Here is a 21,181-nt window from a genome sequence, read left to right as displayed (position 1 = left end):
CTGTATCTCTGATGGTATGGGGTTGCATGACTGCATGTGGCATGGGCGGCTAACACATCTGGAAAGGCACCATCAATGCTGAAAGGTATATCCAAGTTCTAGAACAACATATGCTCCCATCCAGACGTCGTCTCTTTCAGGGAAGATATTGTATTTTCCAACATGACAATGCCAGACCACATACTGCATCAATAACAACATCATGGCTGCGTAGAAGGATCCGGGTACTGAAATGGCCGGCCTGCAGTCCAGATCTTTCACCCATAGAAAACTTTTGGCGCATCATAAAGAGGAAGATGCAACAAAGAAGACCTAAGACAGTTGAGCAACTAGAAGCCTGTATTAGACAAAAATGGGACAACATTCCTATTCCTAAACTTGAGCAACTTGTCTCCTCAGTCCCCAGACATTTGCAGACTGTTATAAAAAGAAGAGGGGATGCCACACAGTGGTAAACATGGCCTTTTCTCAACTTTTTTGAGATGTGTTAATGCCATGAAATTTAAAATCAACTTATTTTTCCCTTAAGATGATACATTTTCTCATCTTTAAACATTTGATATGTCATCTATGTTGTATTCTGAATAAAATACTGAAATTGGAAACTTCCTCATCATTGCATTCTGTTTTTATTCACAATTTTTACAGTGTCCCAACTTTTTTGGAATCAGGTTTGTGTGTGTATATATATTCTAACTCTATTTTACAAGCAAGTATAGCCGACATCAGTCACAGCAAAACCACTGACTTTATCGTATGTGTATTTGATTTCATTAGTGCAGATTAATGTTTGAGAGCTGGTTATGTAGTCTTAATGGACCGCGTTTCAGTCATTATAATATTCATTCTTTGTCTGACAACAGAAACATTAAAATATAGTAATAAAAAGAGTTTTATTGAGAATTTAATTGAATGATTAAATTAAATTGCAGTATGTGAGCATAGGGAGGCAATACAATACGATGCACTTACGTCATAAATGTTAATTAGCGCATGACGTCATCTAGTTCATGTTCTCATGATTTATTTTAATGAATTAAAATGTTTCAAAACATCCCCCACTCTTGTTTTTTTTTTTCACAAATCCCACCGTGTGTGTGTGTGTGTGTGTGTGTCTATATATATATATATATATATATATATATATATATATATATATATATATATATATATATATATATATATATATATATATATATAGACACACACACACACACACACACACTTAAAGGAACATTTAAAAAATGTAATAATTCGAATCAGTCATACAAAACACACTAAAATACATAAAATAAGATAGGTGAGGAGGATGAAGGTGGTGTGGGGGCCAGATGAGGATGGTAGTAATGGTGTTGGTGGAGACATCATTTTTCTAAAACCAGCATTTCATACAGAAACATTCTTTACTGTAGAACTGCAGTTTTAAATGTGCATTCTTTTAATTCAGCTCCAAGGTAAATGCCATGACATATTGATCTTCTATTGGTCACACTATTGGTATAATATGATAGGAATTTGCAGGTCAAAGTTCATCGAATTTGAACTATGGAATGTAGTAAAATTATATTAGAACAACACTATAGCAGAGCTCTTGCTTGTGTGTTCTTGATTAAATAGGGTAAGTACATTTAGGGGAAAAACTGAACCCTTTTTGTGAGTATTTGATTATGTTGCGCTTTAGTGCTACAGTAGTGTAGTTAGTCTCAAAATACTGTCAGTGTTTTAGCAAACGACAGTACCATGATGCATATTATGCAAACATTACAATAAAGAGCCTGATGCAAGGTGTTGAAAAATGACATTTAATATCCAACATAAGTCTGAAACATTCATACCTTGACCAACCATGTAAAAATGCACATATCTTTAAAAACATGAGAGCTGCTCCTTGGTATACATAAGCTAACTGCATGTATTCTGTGATTCCATCTGTTTGTTGTGTTATGAGGAAATACTGACACTCCATTTCTCCTTTCATCAGCCACATTAAGTTTCTTTTTTTTTCTTTTCTTTTTCTTTTTTAATACTGATGGGGATTAACAGTGGAATATAATTGAAAAACTAGTTGGGTAGGATGTGAGGTGCCTAATTTCAGTTCTGAAATATATAAAGCATGTGGGAGCTAAAATATTGCTGTATAGTAATTACCGAGGAAAAAAAGTATGCAAAATAGAATTTTAGTTGTTTTAGTTTTGTTTGAAGCAACGTTGTTTGTCTTTTTGGTATAGTGTGTCCAAGAAATTTCACTTTGGTGCATCACTAATAAGTATATCGGTTTAAGTAATTGTTGATGGCCAATCTGTCAGGAACAATAACACAGGCCTGTCACAACAGGGTTGCATCAGGTTTACATCTGCACATAGTCAGAGGTATGAATAAAGAAAAGTGCATTAGCCTGAGAAAATGCAAGGTTGCGTGAAATTTGAGTTGAGCACAATTTAGAATTTTTTAGTCAGTATAGGATCTCCCACATATACTGTACTCATCTCTCCCCACACCCTCCCCACAGGCAGAAAGGATAAAAATCCCCTTTACGTGTGACGATCAGAGACGATTTTTAGTCCCGGCACTTGCATTTTAGTAGCTTGTATACTAGAACAGGTCTTGTTTTGGAGGATACTGAGGCACAGGTCTAGCGTGAGCATTATCATCAAATAATTTGGCCAATGACCTTCTGTGGTTTATTTTACATGTTTGTGTTTTAATACACAAGATTACTTTTGCACATACAGAAAATTAATCTCCAGTGTAACTTGCAACCTCTGAAAATCAGATATCTAGGCGTCATACTGCGGCTGTAGGCTTTAAATCCATTTTCCATACCTGTGTGAGTGGTCATATGGGATATCATATAGCCCTGTCTTAAAGCTTGATCTGAATGCGTTAGAAGCACCATGGTGATGGACTGTAACATAAACCAACTTTCTCTCTTTCCCATTGCTCTCATGTTTTTCATCTTTTCCCTTTGTTACAGCAGCTACTCTCTTGGTGTTGGGTGAGGAGTTCATATGGCATTAAACAACTAGGCTTTTTGTTTAATAATTATGAATTGGATCATGTAATTAAGAATTTTTCTTCTGAATGGCCACATGGTACTACAAATCAGTCTAGTTAAACCCACTCTATTGATTGAGAGTGAAACATGGTACTGGGCCTCTGTCATGATTTTTTCCATGAATTAAGACAATGTAGGGGTGAACGCTGATCTTTGTGTCATGTTAACGTGTGCGGTTATGGTATGGCAGCAGAAGAATATCCCCTAACATTGGGTGGAGGAGGGGTGTATGTGGGTGAAGTGGGATTTAATGACGTTGCTGTTGATGATTTAGCCATCTGCTCAGAGACTGAGCAATAGTCAAACAAAGCTTAGAAACACACCGAAAGAGACTGATGAGGATAATTTGTGTTCTTTAATTTGTTCTTTAACTCTTTAACTAATTTGTGAGTAAACAATAGATAGACAGATCAGGATAGACAGATTAGAATATTTGACTTAATGGAGTTAATTGGTATTAACTAAAGTTCGGGGCAGTGGCACGCCTCAAACAATCACCTGACTTCTAAGAACCTCCATATATACTGGGCCACGTCACACCGCACTGTTAGTCTCGTTCTCTTGTAGGACCGGTCTACTTGACTGGTTTGAACGACGCTCTGTTTGATTCAGTGTCAGTGGGGACACTCGACGATCACCTCTCATCATTCCAATCACAGTCTTTTTCAGAGCGGGTTGCGTTCGATCGCGCACATTCTGGGCCACGAGCGTCTACTCATAGGCTACCCTAGCGGCAGGCAAGACGTAATTCCACCTGCATTCACTCAACCTGATCTCTCTTCTCTATGCTCACAGTTTGTTCTTAAAACTGCACTTACAAACATCCTTTCATCCCAACATCCATTCCTATACCCTTCTTTTTAAGCTGACTACAGCAATACGGCTCACAGCCCAAAGACACACAGGCTAAATTGTTCCCTTGACTCGTATGTATTACAGACTTGTGCACGGATTGATTTTATGTATTAACTGATTTTGCCATGAAATATAGCCACATATGCTGTTATGGCTTAATAAGTAAATAAACAAAAAATCAGCAATATGACTCCATGTTTTCTAATAATTCTCTACAGCTACTTCTAAATTCCAGATGCCCATTCACTGTCCCTCACACCATTCAAATTTAAAAGAGCAACATGTCTTGGGTATTCTCTAGTCTTTGCTCATACAGACCAGCCGGTCTCCCTTCAGCCTCCAATTCTATTTTAAAATCTTCTTTTCTTTCTCTACCTCCCAACCTCCTTCCCTCCCTCCCTACATCTTGCAACACACCCCACTCCCAAACATCCTTTCATCCCAACATCCTTTTCCACCCTAACTTCAGCTGTTTACAGGAATATGGCCCTGTGTTTCTAATCATCTCTAACAAATCTGACATCCACCGTGTCATATTGTTGTTACTTCTGCTCAAATAGCATTATTAAAACAGCTAACACCACCACCACCATGGCAGCGCCTCAGGTGAATGATCATTCAGCTACAACAGCACCACCAGCAGCGCCTCAGGTGAAACGATCATACAGCTACAACAGCAACACCAGCAGCGCCTCAGGTGAAACGATCATTCAGCTACAACAGCACCATCACAGCAGTGCCTCAGGTGAACATTCTTTCAGCTACAACAGCACCACCACAGCAGAGCCTCAGATGAACAATCATACAGTTAACAACCGCACCACCAAGGAAGCGCCACAGCGGAAGAGCCTGCAGCCAACCGCACCACCACGGCGGCGCCTCAGGTAGACGATCCCACAGCTAACAATAGCACCACCACAGCAGCACCTCAAGTGGACGATCCTGCAGCTAATAGCACCACCTGCTGACTGTTTCAATAGCAACCAGGAAGCTTCTAATGGCATCTGCAGTGACGAGCTAACTTATTGTTCGCCTCTTTCATTCAGAAGTTGAGGCTACCTGCGATTTAAGCGACCTATTGAGCATTGCATGTTCCATAGTGTTTGCTCACACAGACCAGCCGGTCTCCTTCAACCTCCAATTCTATTTCCAAAACCTCTTTCCATTCTCCCCCTCCCTCCCTCCCTCCCTCCCTTCCTGCATTTTGTAACAATCCCCACTCAAAAAAACATCCTTTCATCCCAACATCCCTTCTTCCACCCTTCCTTCAGCCTCTGTCAGGACTCCCTCTCGTCTAACTGCAGGCGCCTTCACACCTGTACATTCTGTGATGGAGCCATGCAAGAAACTCCTGCTCTCATAACCCTACGACACCAGCAGACTGACTTGCAAAGCACCTCCGTACTCCTATCAAGAACCTGACATAGTCGACAGGCCACTAGCAAAAGAGGCTGAATTAAATCAACTTATCTTCTCTCCGTGACACTCTCATTCCAACCATTAACCATATTACAACCACAGAATACTCATTCACTTAGCAAGCCACGGAGCTGGCCGGCCAAAGCCGATACCACTAAATGCCAAATCTTGCCTATTATGAATCCGGTGAGGCTTCTGGGATGGTGCCGTTAATTCATCGTGAGCCTCATTCGTTTGCAGAAGCAGCCCTAGCATATTGGACTCTCTTCTGAAGCTACAAAGGATTCTTACTAACAACCAAAGTCTCCTTGCGTTCTTCACCTCCTCGAAGACTTCAGATAGTTGATCCTTCATCTGCACCTCCATAATGAGGATATCCACACTATCTCTCATGCCGGCTGCATCCAACTGTATACGGATGCAACACCCTAAATAGACTTCAGCAGTTAATATGGTGGCTGGTGGTTTGATTCTGAACAGCCTCCGGAATTCAGTTTACAATCCCCAGTCAAGAGCAGTCTCCACAGCATAATGAAACGTATCCCATAGTCATAAAAGTCATTCTTTGGGGTTTGAATAGTCAGAATCTGCTCATCCACTCAGACTATGCAGTAGAAATTGAAACCATGATCAAGAGATGATTATGTTTGGCAGTTATGCAATTCATCTACTCAGCAACAGTTCCTCCTCCGAGCAACTCCTATACCATGACTCCTTAATCTCGTAAACGACTCTTCGTTTCATTTCCCATTTCAGAAGTTAGGCTTGGCTCCAAAATAAAAACGCATCTCTTGCCGGTCATTCTACAGACCAAACACCAAATAGGCTTTCCAAGAAGCCATTCTTAATTGCCTTGCTCCAAGCATGATCTCCAGGATACCACTCCGGCTGGAACTGTCTCAAGCTTTCTTTCCGATCAACCGAGCCACCGTCCATCTACAACTTAACATCTTACAGTCATTCCTTCCTCAGATCCCAACATGCATCTTAAACCTACTTGGGGTCAACTATTCCTTTTGAATAACCATTGGCTGCGATTTCCCAGCTTCTCTCATTCTCACTCATTCATTCTTCTAAAGGCTTACGAAAACAAGAACCTGCGTTAACCATTTAATGCCTGAACTAATCAGCCTCTGCATCCTCTCTGTATCATCAGGCATTCTGAGCTCACACTTAACTCGGCTCATCCCAACTTTGGGGGTCCTCATTGTCTGGCCTAAATATATGCTAGAGATGGTACCCCCACCCTGAGTTTCTCTGAGTCATCAATTCAAGATGCCCTGATAAACCTGACCATCATCCCATTCCCTCGACCCTTTCATCCTCTTTCTACTCTTCCCCAGTTTCTTAGCTCGTTTGTGGTGTGGTCCTAGCTTGTGAAATGTAAATATCTGCACATCTTTTATAGTGGTACATTTTCAGTGTGTTTTTTTGTATTTGGTTGTCTTTTATCCTGTTCAACACAGAAATCTTTTTTTTTCCTTTTTTTTTTTTCTCAGTTGCCTGAACTGATTTTGATGATTTTAACAACATAACACATGTTTCTGTAGCCTTTGCTTTGATGAAATGTATTTTGTTTATAGCGCTATATAAATAAAGGTGACTTGTAGCCGTTATCAGGATTGAATTGTTTGGAATTGTTATTATTGTTCAATTATTTCTTGAATCACTGATTTACTCCTTGAATCTATTAGCAAATTCTAATTAATCTATGAATTAATTAGTCACTGACAAGGTGTTTACATGGATGTAGTTAAAGATACACACTTTTATTTTTATCTAATTCAGGTAAGTAAACCGTTAAATACTTAAATTCTGGTTGATACATATAAGACTGAAAACCAATAAATGGTCAGTATTATTATATATATTTTTTATAAAACTATTATAAATAGTTTTATAACTAGTATAATACTATAACACTATATTCTAAGTTCCAGAAACGAGGCCGCTATTAATGACTAATAACTAAACGTGTGACTAGTGATAGTATCTACTTAAAAATGTATATGCATTTATAGGTAATTGAAAATTGGTTGCTTTCTTATTCTTTCCTTACAGCTGGGCTCCATTTCTTGTGTTTTTCCTAATAATGAGTCCATTAGATATAACGTACTAATAGCCATTATTGTGTAAATATCATTGTTTTGATTCTTTGTGAAAGTGTAGATTATATATGTAAAATAAATACAGATCTGAAAAGTATAGTGCTTCTGCACAAGAATATAGAGGTTAACTCTGCTCAGGGGTAGGCTACAGGAGCTCCCTCTCACGGCTGTAGACGGTAATTTTTTCTCTTGGTTCATTTCTCTTGGTTCATGTCAAATTAATTTTGATAAGTCGCACCTGACTATAAGTCGCAGGACCAGCCAAACTATGAAAAAAAGTGTGACCTATTGTACGGAAAATACGGTAATCAGTACACAAAGTGTACAATTAGACATACTAACAGTTAGCACTACACATTATACACTATGTACACATTCTACATTATGTAGACATATATATACCTACAAATATGCCAAGGTGCAACAGATTATACATTAACTAGATACAGAAAATATCATGGATGTACACTGGATGGTATCCAGTGGTAGCAGGTAGATTATTGTATTAAATGCAGTGTGTATTTATAGTCCAGTACTGAACTGTTGAAGTTAAAGTGCAGTGTGTGGCATAGCGTGTTGTGGGAGTGTGCTGTAGGGTGTATTAATCAGAATCAGAATCAGAATCAGAATCAGAATACTTTATTAATCCCCAAGGGGAAATTCTTTGTCACAATAGCCCGCCTTTCAAGCATAAGAAATGAATAAATAAAAATATAAATAGTATAAAAGTATAAATAAACATAAATATAAAAAGCAACATGGAATATTTCACATATAAGTATTAAAGATAATATTACACAGAAACAGGGATATTGTCAGTTAAAAATTAACTAAATGTCAGTGTATCAGGCAATTAGAGGGAGGCGTTATAAAGCTTAATGGCCATAGGGAGAAATGACTTCCTGTGACGCTCTGTGGTGCATTTCGGAAGAATAAATCTTTCACTGAAAGTGCTCTTGTGTTTGAGCAGCACATAATGAAGTGGATGGGATACATTGTCCAGGATGGCATGTAATTTGGACAACATCCTCCTCTCAGACACCACCGCCAGAGAGTCAAGCTCTACCCCCACAACGTTGCTAGCCTTACGGATCAGTTTATTAAGTCTGTTAGCATCTGCAACCCTCATCCCGCTGCCCCAGCATGCAACAGCAAACATGATAGAACTGGCCACCACCGACTCATAAAACATTCTCAACATCGTCCTGCAAATGTTGAAGGACCTCAGCCTCCTCAAAAAATAGAGACGGCTTTGGCCCTTCCTGTAGAGAGCTTGAGTGTTCTTAGCCCAGTCCAGTTTCTTGTCAATGTGCACTCCTAGGTACTTATAATCCTCCACAGTGTCCACAGGGACCCCCAGGATGGAAACTGGGTTCACCGGTGTCTTTGCTCTCTTTAGATCCACAACCAGCTCCTTCGTCTTTGTCATGTTGAGCTGCAAATGGTTCTGCCCGCACCATGTGACAAAGTCCCTCACCACAGCTCTGTACTCGGTCTCATCACCCTCTCTAATACATCCAACCACAACAGAGTCATCAGAAAACTTCTGAAGATGGCAAGACTCTGTATGGTAGTTGAAGTCCGTGGTGTAAATAGTGAAGAGAAAGGGAGAGAGGACAGTCCCTTGCGGGGCCCCGGTGTTGCTGATTATGCTGTCTGATACACAGTGTTGCAGGCGGACATACTGTGGTCTGCCAGTCAGATAGTCAACAATCCAGGACACAAGAGGAGCATCCACCTGCATCGCTGTCAGCTTCTCACCCAGCAAGGCCGGCCGGATGGTGTCGAAAGCACTCGAAAAGTCAAAAAACATGAATCCTCACCGTGCTCGCCGGCTTGTCCAGGTGGGGGTAGATACGGTTGAGCAGAAAGATGATAGCATCCTCAACACCAATTCTGGGCTGGTATGCGAACTGGAGTGGATCCAGGATGGAACTAACCATAGGCCTCAGCTGCTCCATGACCAGTCTCTCCAGGGTCTTCATAATGTGAGAGGTCAGTGCCACGGGTCTGTAGTCCCTGGAGTTACTAGGACGTGGCGTCTTTGGCACAGGAACTATGCAAGATGTCTTCCACAGTACAGGGACCCTTTGGAGACTCAGACTCAGATTGAAGATATGATGAAGTACTCCACACAGCTGGGAGGCACAGGCTTTAAGCACCCCAGGACGAACACCGTCAGGCCCTGCAGCCTTATTTGAGTGTAGTCTCCTCAGCTGTCTTCTCACCTGCTCAGAAGTGAGGCACACAGAGATTGGAAGAGGAGGAAGAAGAGATGAGTCATTTGGCTGGAGAGTGCTATTAACCTGTGGGGTGGAGGATGCGGGTGAAAGGATGTCCCAAGATGAGGAGGGAGGACAGTGAGGAGGAGAAGTGAGTAGTTGGATAATAGGTGAGACAGCCGCAGAGTTAGTGCGTACATGTGCATGAGAGACAGTATCAAATCTGTTGAAAAACAGATTAAGTTCATTGGCCCTGTCCAAGCTGTCCTCAACTCCACTGCAGCCATTCGATCTGAAGCCAGTGATGTTCCTCATGCCGCTCCATACCTCCCTCATGTTGTTTTGCTGGAGTTTACGCTCCAGCTTCCTCCTGTACTTATCCTTAGCCTCTCTGATCTTCATCTTTAGCTCCCTCTGAATGGCCTTCATCTCCTCCCTATTCCCGTCTCTAAAAGCCCTCCTTTTGGCATTCAGAATGTCTTTAATGTCCCTAGTTACCCACGGTTTGTTGTTTGGGTAACAACGTACAATTTTTGCTGGGACAATGCTGTCCACACAGAAATTTATGTAGTCCGAGATACACTCAGTAAGCCCATCTATATCCTCTCCATGTGGCTCACAGAGTGCACTCCAGTCTGTCACCTCGAAACATCCCTGAAGTGTTTCATAAGCCTCATCAGACCATCTACTCACAGTCCTTGTGATCACAGGCTGCCTTTTCACCAGAGGCACGTAACAGGGATTGATGTAAACCAGGTTGTGGTCTGACCTGCCCAGGGGGGGGAGGGAGGAAGAGCTATATGCATCCTTGACGTTAGCATACAGCAGGTCCAAGATCCTCTCCTCTCTAGTGTGGCATCTCACATACTGGGTAAAGTTGGTTAGTGTGTTATTCATATTGACGTGGTTGAAGTCACCCAAGATCACTATGAGGGCACTCGGGTGTTTAGTCTGAAGTTCAGCAATAACGGAGTAAATAACATTACACGCCGACGTCGGGTTAGCAGAGGGCGGAACGTAAACAGCAATGGCAATGGCATGTGAAATTTCCCGTGGCAGATAATATGGCCGGAGTCCCACAGCAAGCAATTCAGTGTCCGGGCTACAAATACGCTAATTAGTTTTGACTATTAGTCTGATGGCCTGAAAAAGCTATCCTTCAGTCGGCTAGTGTGGGATCGTATGCTGCAGAGACGTCTTCCTGATGGCAGCAGACAGAGCAGTCTGTGGGACGGGTGGCTGGAGTCACTGATGATCCTCCGGGATTTCCTTATAGACCGCCTGGTGTAGATGTCCTGAAGGGAGGGACGCTCACCTCCAACAATGTGGCTGGCAGTTCGCATGACCCTTTTCCTAGCTTTGCGGTTGCCAGCGGTGCTGTTTCCAAACCAGGAAGTGATACAGCCCGTCAGGCTGTTTACCCACTCCACAGGTGTCTTGTCGATGGTGATAGGTGTGTGTTCTCTGCTCTGTCTCCTGAAATCCACCACCAGCTCCTTGGTCTTGTCGATGTTGACTGAGAGATGGTTCTCCTTACACCTTTTTAGTCAGGGTGCTCACCTCCTCTTTGTAGGCCATCTCATATTATAATTATGAAAACTGAAACATGTTCCCTATTCTAAAGAAGGAATTTGTTTGTGTATAACATTACCTTAGGGTAGATTCCCTGTTCTACATTTAAAAATGTATGTCTTATTTAATGTCTTATTTTCTCATTGAAAATTATGATAGAGATGAGATGAGCAGAGATGGGACACATGGATTCATTCTTCCTGAGCTCTGCCTCTACCTTCTGACACAGAGAGCAGAAGAGGTGACAGAGGCAGTGCGATCGGCTAAGATGTCCATGTCTTCAATTACGTGCATATATTGTGCAAAAAGTTGATATAGTTGTGACAGGCCTATATCCTATGCATCCTGACTTAAAATATTATAAAAAGTAGTGTTTTGTTTATGTAGTTTAGCATGTAGATAGGATCAATAGCAATTTTTTAGTGAATACAGCCCTTTGATACCATTTGAGAGTAGAAGGTAGGGAAAAAAAACGCACAGAAGAATCATAGGAATGAGTGCCATTGAAAAGCACTTACTTGCATCCTGTTGCCCATTTGTTGAATGGATAGTTGGGGTGGTTTCAACTGAGCTTTCCTGGGAAAGGCAGGGCCCAGATATTTGCATATGAAAACTTCTGGATGGATGAGAGAGAAAGAGGGAACATAAGCGAGAGAGAATGGCTTGGCACTGTGACTGTGGTGGTTGTCAGAGAAACCGAGTGTACTGTCTTGTGTTCACACCTGGATGGAAAATATTTCTCTTAGCACAGAGACTGTAGTGTTCACGTGGAACTAGTGTTGTCACAGTACCAAAATTTCAGTATTCGGTACGATACCAGTGACAATCCACGGTTCTCGGATTCTCGGTTCTCGGATTTCGGTACCAAAGCAAAACACAAAAATATTCTAAAAAACAAAAAAACAAAAAAAAACTTCTCTAAAAATAAAACAATAACATTCTTTATGCTTATTTACAATTATGTTTAAAGTTTTTCTACAAGCAATATAATTATGAAAAAAAGTAAACAAGTTTCACCCAAATTTAATTCGTCTTTTAATTAATGAAATGTAAACATTTTATTTTATTTTTTTATAAATAAAAGGGAATTGCTATTAAAATTTAAAAATGAAAGAAATATTGTGTGATTTATTTCTTTAAAAAAAGTTTTATTAATTTTTTCAACAGTAGTAGCAGTACATACATTCTACTAAATAATAGTAATATTTCTAGCACAATGCCTTTATGTAAAAATTTACTTTTATTTTGACGGGCTACTTTTATTTTGACACTGGTTTTAATCAAATGAAACGGTAAAATGCTTGTGAAGTGACTCAGAACAGTTCTGTTTATGTTGTTTATGTATCTATGTCCTTATTGAGACGGCAGATGCTGAAATTACTGCAAGCGGCACGCGCTTCAGTCTATGTAGTAAACAAACCATTCATTCATTCACTCAGAGACGCGAAGAACATGCAGGATTCATATTTCAACCAACTTTTGCTGCTTAACATTTACAGATACTGGTCCATACGGAGATTTGATTTGATTAATTTATGCTAACTTTGACAAATTCCATGACTGTCCATATTAAAATGTAAGTTTCATTATCAAGACTGGATTTTGAGATTCCATCCGCGTTTTCTGCTTCGCGGAAATCATAGCGCTGTATGCGTCAAGAACTGGGTTGACCGTGTCCTCAGTACCACCGGTACTTAAATAAACCTGGTACATTTTCATTTTTTTAGTACCTACTTGGTACCGAAGTACCGGGTCTTTTGACAACACTAGTGTTGTCATGACACCAAAATTATTGTTTTGATACCGATACCTAGACAAGAATTGCGGTTTCGATACTTTTCCTGAAAAGGGAAAATACGCTCTCAAATATCATTGCTGTGCTTTATTTTAAACCCGGGACAGCATTCTGATCATATTACACACACTAATAAATGAACATATGAACAGCAGATATATTAAACATTTGAACAAAATATGAAATATCAAAATATATAAAAAATAAATTAGAGCAATGACATTCAAGGTAAAGAAAGAATACATTTAGCAGCATTATCTCAGTTATCACAAGAAACATAAGAGTAATAAATTTATCTTGTCTCTGAACTTTGAATTAAAATATGAACAGCGATTATATTAAACAATGTTTCTGAACTCAGAAGATTAAATGTAAAAAGATAAATATCAATTTAAGCAATTGCATTCAAGTAAAAAAAAAAAAAAAGCAAATAAAATTTATCACCAATATCTCAGAAATTGTAACTTATTCTGTCAGTTGTGCAACCTTTTCTTTTTAAGAGGAGAAAATTCAGCCAGTGAGCCTTAATGAACGTCATCTTTATTAAGCGTCATCTTTTTCTACCAGTTGTGGACCGGCAGCCACAGTAACATTTGTGCTCGCTCATGCAGCCTAGTGATGCGCGGGTCCCGCTTTTATGAAATTATTTGGTCCGTCCCAGCCCGCAAATAAAGTAACATTTATTTTCACATTTCTCGTTCACTGAAGTTCACAGCAGCGCGCGAGCACAGTGCTATTAGCAGCGCATGTGCAGCTCGTGAACAGCTCTGTGAACTGTTTCATCCTGTCGAAGAGTTACACAAAATGTGACGGAGCATGTGATTTGTTAAACGAGATCGAGAGATCTTCTCATTCATGAAAGAGTTGAATGAACTGATACATCTCGTTTGAATGAAATGAATGAGTATACAGGGTCAGTGAGCCAAGCATGTAAATCTCGATCAGCAATCAGCAGATACAAAGCGCAGTTATAGGTGCTGTGCAGATACGCTCATTTTCATATTTAGCATACAGAACATAACTCCACGTTTAATCCCAGATTAATGTGAATATTATATATGAACTGTCTGACCAAACAATTAAAATGTTAATTATGCAAGAAAACCTTGTGCTTTGTTCATCTGAACAACTTATTTAAACTATTTAATGCGATTATGCACACATTTTAGTAAAGCCAAATCAGTTTAGTAAAGCCACTAATGCAGCCATCTCGCTATAGTGCTTTTTTGCTCCGTGCATGAGGAAAAAACACACAGACGTCCATAGGGAGGCACTGGAAGCGTGCGTTGCACACACCAAAATGAAATAAGTCTCTTACAAATCTGGAACGCAGTCATTCTTTGAAGTATCGATACTAATACATTTAGGAAACGTGACATTTTTAATTTCCGAGAATCGCGATACTTTTGAAGTATCGGTGCAGCGAGCAACAATAGACAACACTATGTGGAACCAATAGTTTTGTTAGGAGCAAAACATCATATAGAATTTATTCGATGTTTCCTCAATTCACTTAAAGAAATAAAATTAATGAAACATGAACAGTTGCCACAAATTAATATTGTAGGAACTAACTAACAAAATATTATAAAATAATATAATTATCTGGTGAAATTACTTAGTTACTACATTTCTATTGCTTTCCATGTTGAAGAACTTTGCACTGTTTCTATTTTAATGTACTTTTGAGGTTTACAACACATTAAAAGCTTAAATTGTACATTATGAATAATGATGATGCATTTATATTCCGTCACTCAAAGCCGCTCGCACGTGTTTTGCGCACGAACCGCACGCAGCCCAGTATTAAATAGGTTAACTGACCATCTCTTATTGACAGTTAATCGATCATCGTTGACATCCCTAGTGTGAACACATGGAGACTCATATATCAGTGTGCAATGATCTGATTGACTTGAAATTGTAGGATGTATATAGAAACAAACATATCAGTTGGTTAAGACATCAAGTAGGATAATTAAACTTATTTTTTTATTTTTATAATCTGAGTTCAAAAATGACAGAGTGCTTAATGTGTACGTTAGCTTAGGTATGTATACCCTATATCATGATGACTCACAAGTTAAGTATTTGTGCTAAATCTGCACAAATGTTACATAATTTAATGTATAACACAATTTGTGCAAAGAAACCCACCAGACTAATAAAAATGCACAGAAAAAATTTTTTTTAAATCAGAGCGAATGGAAAAAAAATTGTTATAAAGTACGTGCGTGTACATGTACGTTTCCTTCTCTTTCAACCTTTTAGTCAGCACGCTGACGCCCTCGTCCTGAACGCCTCTCAACTTGCACGTGTCAGTGTTTATAAATATATACTGCTTATAAACAGTTCCGTCATAATAACGAGTCATAAACACATCCACAGCTGTAAATCCCGGTTTAGTAAGAAAGGTAAGGGTCCACTGAATGAAATCTCATGGAGCATGTTTGGTCCAATGAAGCAAAAACGTTGTTATATGGATCATAATTACTGCATGATCACGGCTATCAAAGTGAACACGTCTATATGAATAGAGAGAGTGGATTATATACTTTATGGCACATTTGTGTTATTACCACTTGTATAAGTGGTCACATCAGCACTTATTTGCATCACAATTCATTGCAAATGCTGCATTTCTAGCAATCTCAGGATTTTCTGTAATTGGCAAACAAAGTTAAATCTTTTTTTTTTTCTTATTCTTATTTTTCTTACTCAAATTATTCTTATTGTATTTTTCTAGTGCTCAAATAAATCACTTATATGATGTCTAAGTTTCTGTCTAGTGTTTTATAATTGAAAAAAAAAAACTATGCAGTGGTATGTTTACTGACTTAATAGTTTGTAGAAGCCTTCAATACTATTGGGAAATATATTTTCAATCTCATTTTTCATGTTATCTTATTCAGATTTGAAATAGAAACTCATAAGACATGTGGCTTTCAACCCATTACTTTTCTAGATTGCTCCAGGACTCATTCCATGTATTTTTATATCAAATAAAAAAATATTTAAGTGTGGTAAAAACAAATTCAAGGCACTTCAGTGTCTATAACTTTTAATGTTTTTGAGCACTATCAAATCTGGTTGATGAAAAGTAAAGCCTAAAGTGTTTTCTTTCCAAAGACATCAAAATTATGTTTGTAACACACTGAAGTAGGAAACTGTTACAATTATAAGTTAGGTAGAGCACTTTCAGCTGTGAGTCCCAAAATGGGGGGAGCTGGCTAACAGGTTAAATAGGTTGTATTTAAATTAGCAGCAGTTCGGCATCAAGCAATTGTTCTTGTGAGTTTTACCTCTTTTCCACACATTGCTTCACTTTTAAATATCTTTTAAAAGCACCGTGCACATTTTGCTTTCACTTTCAAATTAGCAGCAATTCGGCATTGATTCAATCCAAGCAACAACAAAATACATCAATCTCATAGAACTTTTATTAACCAAGAAATAAAAATTTACACCATGCTATAAGCCTAATTTTAAAAAGTAAAAAACAAACAAACAAAAAAAAACTTTCAGTCTCCTTAGATAAACCGCAAAAGTCAGCAGGCTTTTCAAAATTCATAATATTGAAAAACAAGCACTGCATTTCATTTCAAAACTAAATTTCTGCCATAGTCTTGTCTTTCTCACTGCACGATGCACTGAGCAGTCACATTCAGTTTTTTAATTGTCGTGTCTGTTCTCTAACTGTACTACATTATTTTTATTACTATAAAAAATATAAACATTGGGGGTTTGGTGCCTCGGTAGGCAAACAACAACCATAGCATCAAGCCTAGTCTAATCCAACACTCATGCGCGAGATGGTGCAAAAGACACGAGACAAGTGCAACTGTCATACACATCTGTCTAGGGCTGTTACTAAGGATTATTTTGGTAATTAAGTAATCAAGCGATTATTCTGATGATAAATTTAGTTATCAGGTTATTCTAATAAAGTTTTTCTGTGGCAACAAAAAAATACCCAAGCAAACAACTGCCTTTAAAATTAGGCAATAACAAATTAAGTTCAAATAAAGTATCAAACGCAAGTAATCATATGGTTTTATTGAAAAATTTGTTAAATGCATAATGTATTATAAACAATAGAGCTAATGTACATTAGGCATTATAACAAATGACTGCAGAAGGCGGAAACGGCCTGATGATGGTTTTTTCATTTTAATCTAATCCTTGTTTAAAATTGAGTAAACATTTTATTTTATTCAAATGTCATCTTAAACTTTAATATTTGGGCATTTCTTTACGACAGAAATGCTACAGCGACTGTAATTTCTTAAATATGTGGACATCAAACATGTAAACTCAGAGCGAGGGTTTAAACACTTATTTTGAAATTGCCATGAACGTTTAGCATAATGAGAAATATATTGATGTGTTCTCCTGTGATAGATCTGCCACTTGTTCTACCTAATGTGTAAACATGTTATTTTTTCATAGGAAGATTGCACTTTTGTGTAATTTAATAATTGATTTAATATCGGTAGCGAGGTATTCGATTCTGGTTTCGTACTGAAGCCAGAATTCTTGTATAGAGCCATCCCTAGCTGACACAGCTGTTTTGGTATCCTAGTTAAGACTTTGCCTCACAGGCTCAGAAGAGCAAAGACCACTGGTTGGGTGGCCTGAAAAACAGCAGATTGGCCACACATTAAGCCTGCTAAGAGAGAGTACGGAGAGATCAGGAGACACGAGGTGGCAAACAGACTACCGTTTAACCCCTTTGCATTCATTTATCTAAATGCATGGACTATGGGCTCCCAGATGGCCCTGATTTTTGTCTCTCTCTCTCTTTCTCTCTCAAATGCACTTGCTTGCCGGATTAAAGCCTCTTCATCAAGCAGAGCTGGTGAGCATTCTGATTGGCTTAGAGCCTCATGCCCGCAGCTCACTGGTGAGTGCACTTGACGAGGTAGCCACTGTGTTGTCGGGGGCAACCACTCACTGCAGCAGCAGAGACCGGCAGCCTGGACTTAAAAAACAAGGGAAAAGGAAAGAGGGAGAAATTAGAGGGAAAAACATGACAACAAAAACAAGGGATTAGCCTGTGGCATCAGCCAAGCCATCAGGACTCCGTATATTAAAAAAATAACCTCCCACCGCACACAGATGTTTGTGAAAGGGAGAGAGGGAGGGATGGAGTGTCTCAGATGAAGGAGCACGATTGAAAAGCAGCTCAGCGAGAGAGGATGTGTGATCTCTTTGGTACAACAATAGAATTAGGAAATGCGTATGGATGTGATGGACTTCAACTAATAGTGTGGCATCACACAAATACACACTGACCAGCCATCAGAGAACCAGGAGCAGCAGCTTGTTATGAGGAGCAAAAATCAGCGGTGTCACCTGTGTGCAGAAGAACAGGCCACATCCATGTCTGTTTGAACTGCATAGTGGAGCTGGACTCTTCGTTTGACCTTAAAATGGGGGACACAGCAGAATACCAGCGGCTGCCCAGCGATTGCGATGAGGATAAGGTATTACAGACAATCCAGATAATTTACCACTGTTTTGTTGGTGTGTAACTTATTTTAATCTTTATCAAATGTTTAGTGTTGTGGTCATAAATTTTATGTCCATTACAGATAGCTTATTCAGTCTGTGTACAGTAATAGTGACATGTTCATCGGTTGGTAACCATGCCAGAAATGTGAGTCTGTAAGTGTGTCAGTGTGTCTGTAAGATGGTACAATAACCCACATGTGGTTGAATCATCACGTAGTACTCTGATTAGGTGGTAGCGGGTGCACTAATTTTCCTCAAACTTTGCATACATTAACCAGCCTGTGCTCTACTGTTAATGTCATTCATAAGTCTGATCAACAGCATATGTGTTTACATGGTGCTCAACTGTGCTTGCTATGACTTGATGTAATTTGCGGGCAGTGCTTTTTTATTTTGTGAAGAAATTACTTTTATTCAGAAATTCCACAATAAATTGACTTTTTCAATAGATAGCAAGCAGATTTCAAATTACTATTGCTATTTTGAATTTATAATTCAAAGAATCCTGTAAAAATGTGTCATGGTTTCTAATAATGTATTTGGCTTTACATTACTTTACATGGTCACTCAATCTAATATTAACCTTTAGAAATGTGTGCTATTCAAGTGTCTGTGGAAGCTGAACAACAGCTCGCTCGCTTTGGGACAGATGAAGGTGCCAGTGCACTCACTTGCTCTTAAAATACTCCGTTATTTTTGGTCATACAGATAAAAGAAATAAATACATCTTTTGAATCTGTAAAGACTCTACGTTTATTTGTGTGCACTCAGAATTACAATGAAACGTTAGGCTTCTGTAAAATAATTTAAGAAGACAGGATGCACTTTCTGCCATCTCGGCCTCTGTGAAGTTGAGCGAGAAACTTCAAAACTCCATGTGATAAATATGTTTACAGAGAGTGAAATGTGTACTTCCAAATTCAAATCGAAAACGTGTGTGTTAGCATGGATGATTTACATGAAATTTAATGTGTGTGCAATGCACACTGTGAATTGTCTATTGATTATGCTGGCTTTCAGTGCAATAAAATAACAAAAAACCAAATTAGATTTTTATTTAAAGGGTACATAACATACACAGTTTCACCTAATCTCATGTTAATCTTGAGTACCTATAGAGTAGTACTGCAACCTTCATATATCCAGAAAGCCGAGCTCCTGGCGGCGTGCCATAGTTGGAGCTATAATACTGATGTTTCGAGTTGTTTCACTTATGCGCTGATTTCCAAAAAAATACAGAAATCTGATGCAATTGTACTTACATGAATGCTCATATAAGGAGTTCCGCTCTTGTCTACGTCATTAGATCCATGATCGAAAAAAAAAACAGCCGAAACTTGTACCAACCCGAAAGTAAGATTCTCATTCATTCTTCTAAATAATTTTTTACAACTTTGGCCATGTTTAGCATGAGAATCCATCTCTTTAACATTGTGTACAACTCTGATTACACGAAACACCATTGTACCCTCCTTTTAACTAAAGAGGGCATACTGTAATCTGCACTCTATTTATTTTTTACTGTGACAGATTCTGGCACAGTAAAAAAACACAACACGGGAGTGGGAGGGAATTGGAGTATTTCTTCTGGGATTGGGACGAGATGGGATTTTCCCCCAGGTTTTTTGTGGGATTGGGACATGATGGGATTTTTTTGTGGGAGTGGGATGGGAGAGGTCCACTCCTGCGTCACCTTCTAATTAGAATGATTTCTGAAGGATCATGTGACACTCATTCCCAAACAATTCCCTTATGTGCTTCACTGTGGTATGGGGTTCTTTTCGCCACACAGCATTTGAAGCCTTGTTTAAAGCAACACAAAAATGGTTAAAGTAAAAAGACTGTATGATTCAATTTATTATTGGTTTATGACTGGTAATTTATTCATTTATGACTGGTATGATTTAATTTAGACTAAAAAGTGTACACAACATTTTATGATGAAATGATAAATGAATATTTTAGTTTGATTTAAATACATCTTTTTAAGATGCATATAAAAATACTTAATGTTTTTAGAGTTGTCTGTAGATCTTTTCGTGACACCCTGGGGTTCTGTGAGTCATCTTAGCTCTGCCTTTAGGGTATATGTTAGTAGTTGTTTAGGCTAGGTAAGCATTAGGGATGTGCATCTCCATAACTGAGGCCGATGCGATACGCATCTCGATGCATAGCCAACGATACGATACATTAAATATACATGAAGCAGCTAGCGATGCGATACGATACGATACACCTCTGTTACAATGCAGTGCGATCCGATTTCGATTCGATTCAACACGATTCGATGCGGTATGATGCAATGAAACAAATCATGATACGCATTTCATTATATTACAGATACTTTTATTTCTTTGTTTCAGACAACAAATCATAAATTAACTTAAGTGCCTTCTGATTTGTAGTGCATGACCCTTATACAAATAGGCTTTGGTAGTGCAAAAAAATATTAAATAAAACCAAATGTTTTTTTCCTGTTTTGTCCCTACTTAAACTTTTAAAAGCTCAAACATTTAACAGTGAAACAATTTAAGGATGCTGCTCAGAGGTAAACTGAAGAAATGTTCCATAACATGCTAGCAGATGAATGTGCTTTCAGCAGACTGGCTTACTCAGTGAACAGAAAACAGGTGCTATTTTG

The 21,181-nt window shown here is 38.8% G+C and overlaps 1 protein-coding gene across 2 annotated transcripts in view; it reads left to right on the top strand.

Moving 5' to 3' along the window:
* tnk2b (tyrosine kinase, non-receptor, 2b) overlaps positions 1–21,181 on the top strand; it is a 155,572-nt gene that overhangs the window by 51,346 nt on the left and 83,045 nt on the right. Inside the window, exon 1 of one of the 2 annotated variants that reach the window (XM_026206350.1) lies at positions 17,605–18,512. The exons of the other annotated variant lie outside the window; for it this stretch is intronic. Coding sequence (XP_026062135.1) covers positions 18,459–18,512 — 54 coding nt within the window. The 5' untranslated portion in view covers positions 17,605–18,458. Of the gene's footprint in view, positions 1–17,604; positions 18,513–21,181 lie in introns of those variants that run through there. 2 annotated transcript variants of the gene reach the window in all.

The sequence above is a fragment of the Carassius auratus genome, chromosome 27, assembly GCF_003368295.1.
Source record: "Carassius auratus strain Wakin chromosome 27, ASM336829v1, whole genome shotgun sequence".
NCBI classification, from domain to species: Eukaryota; Metazoa; Chordata; class Actinopteri; order Cypriniformes; family Cyprinidae; genus Carassius; species Carassius auratus.
The sequence above is the reverse complement of the archived record's forward strand: the minus strand, read 5'-3'. Positions and strand labels throughout refer to the sequence as shown.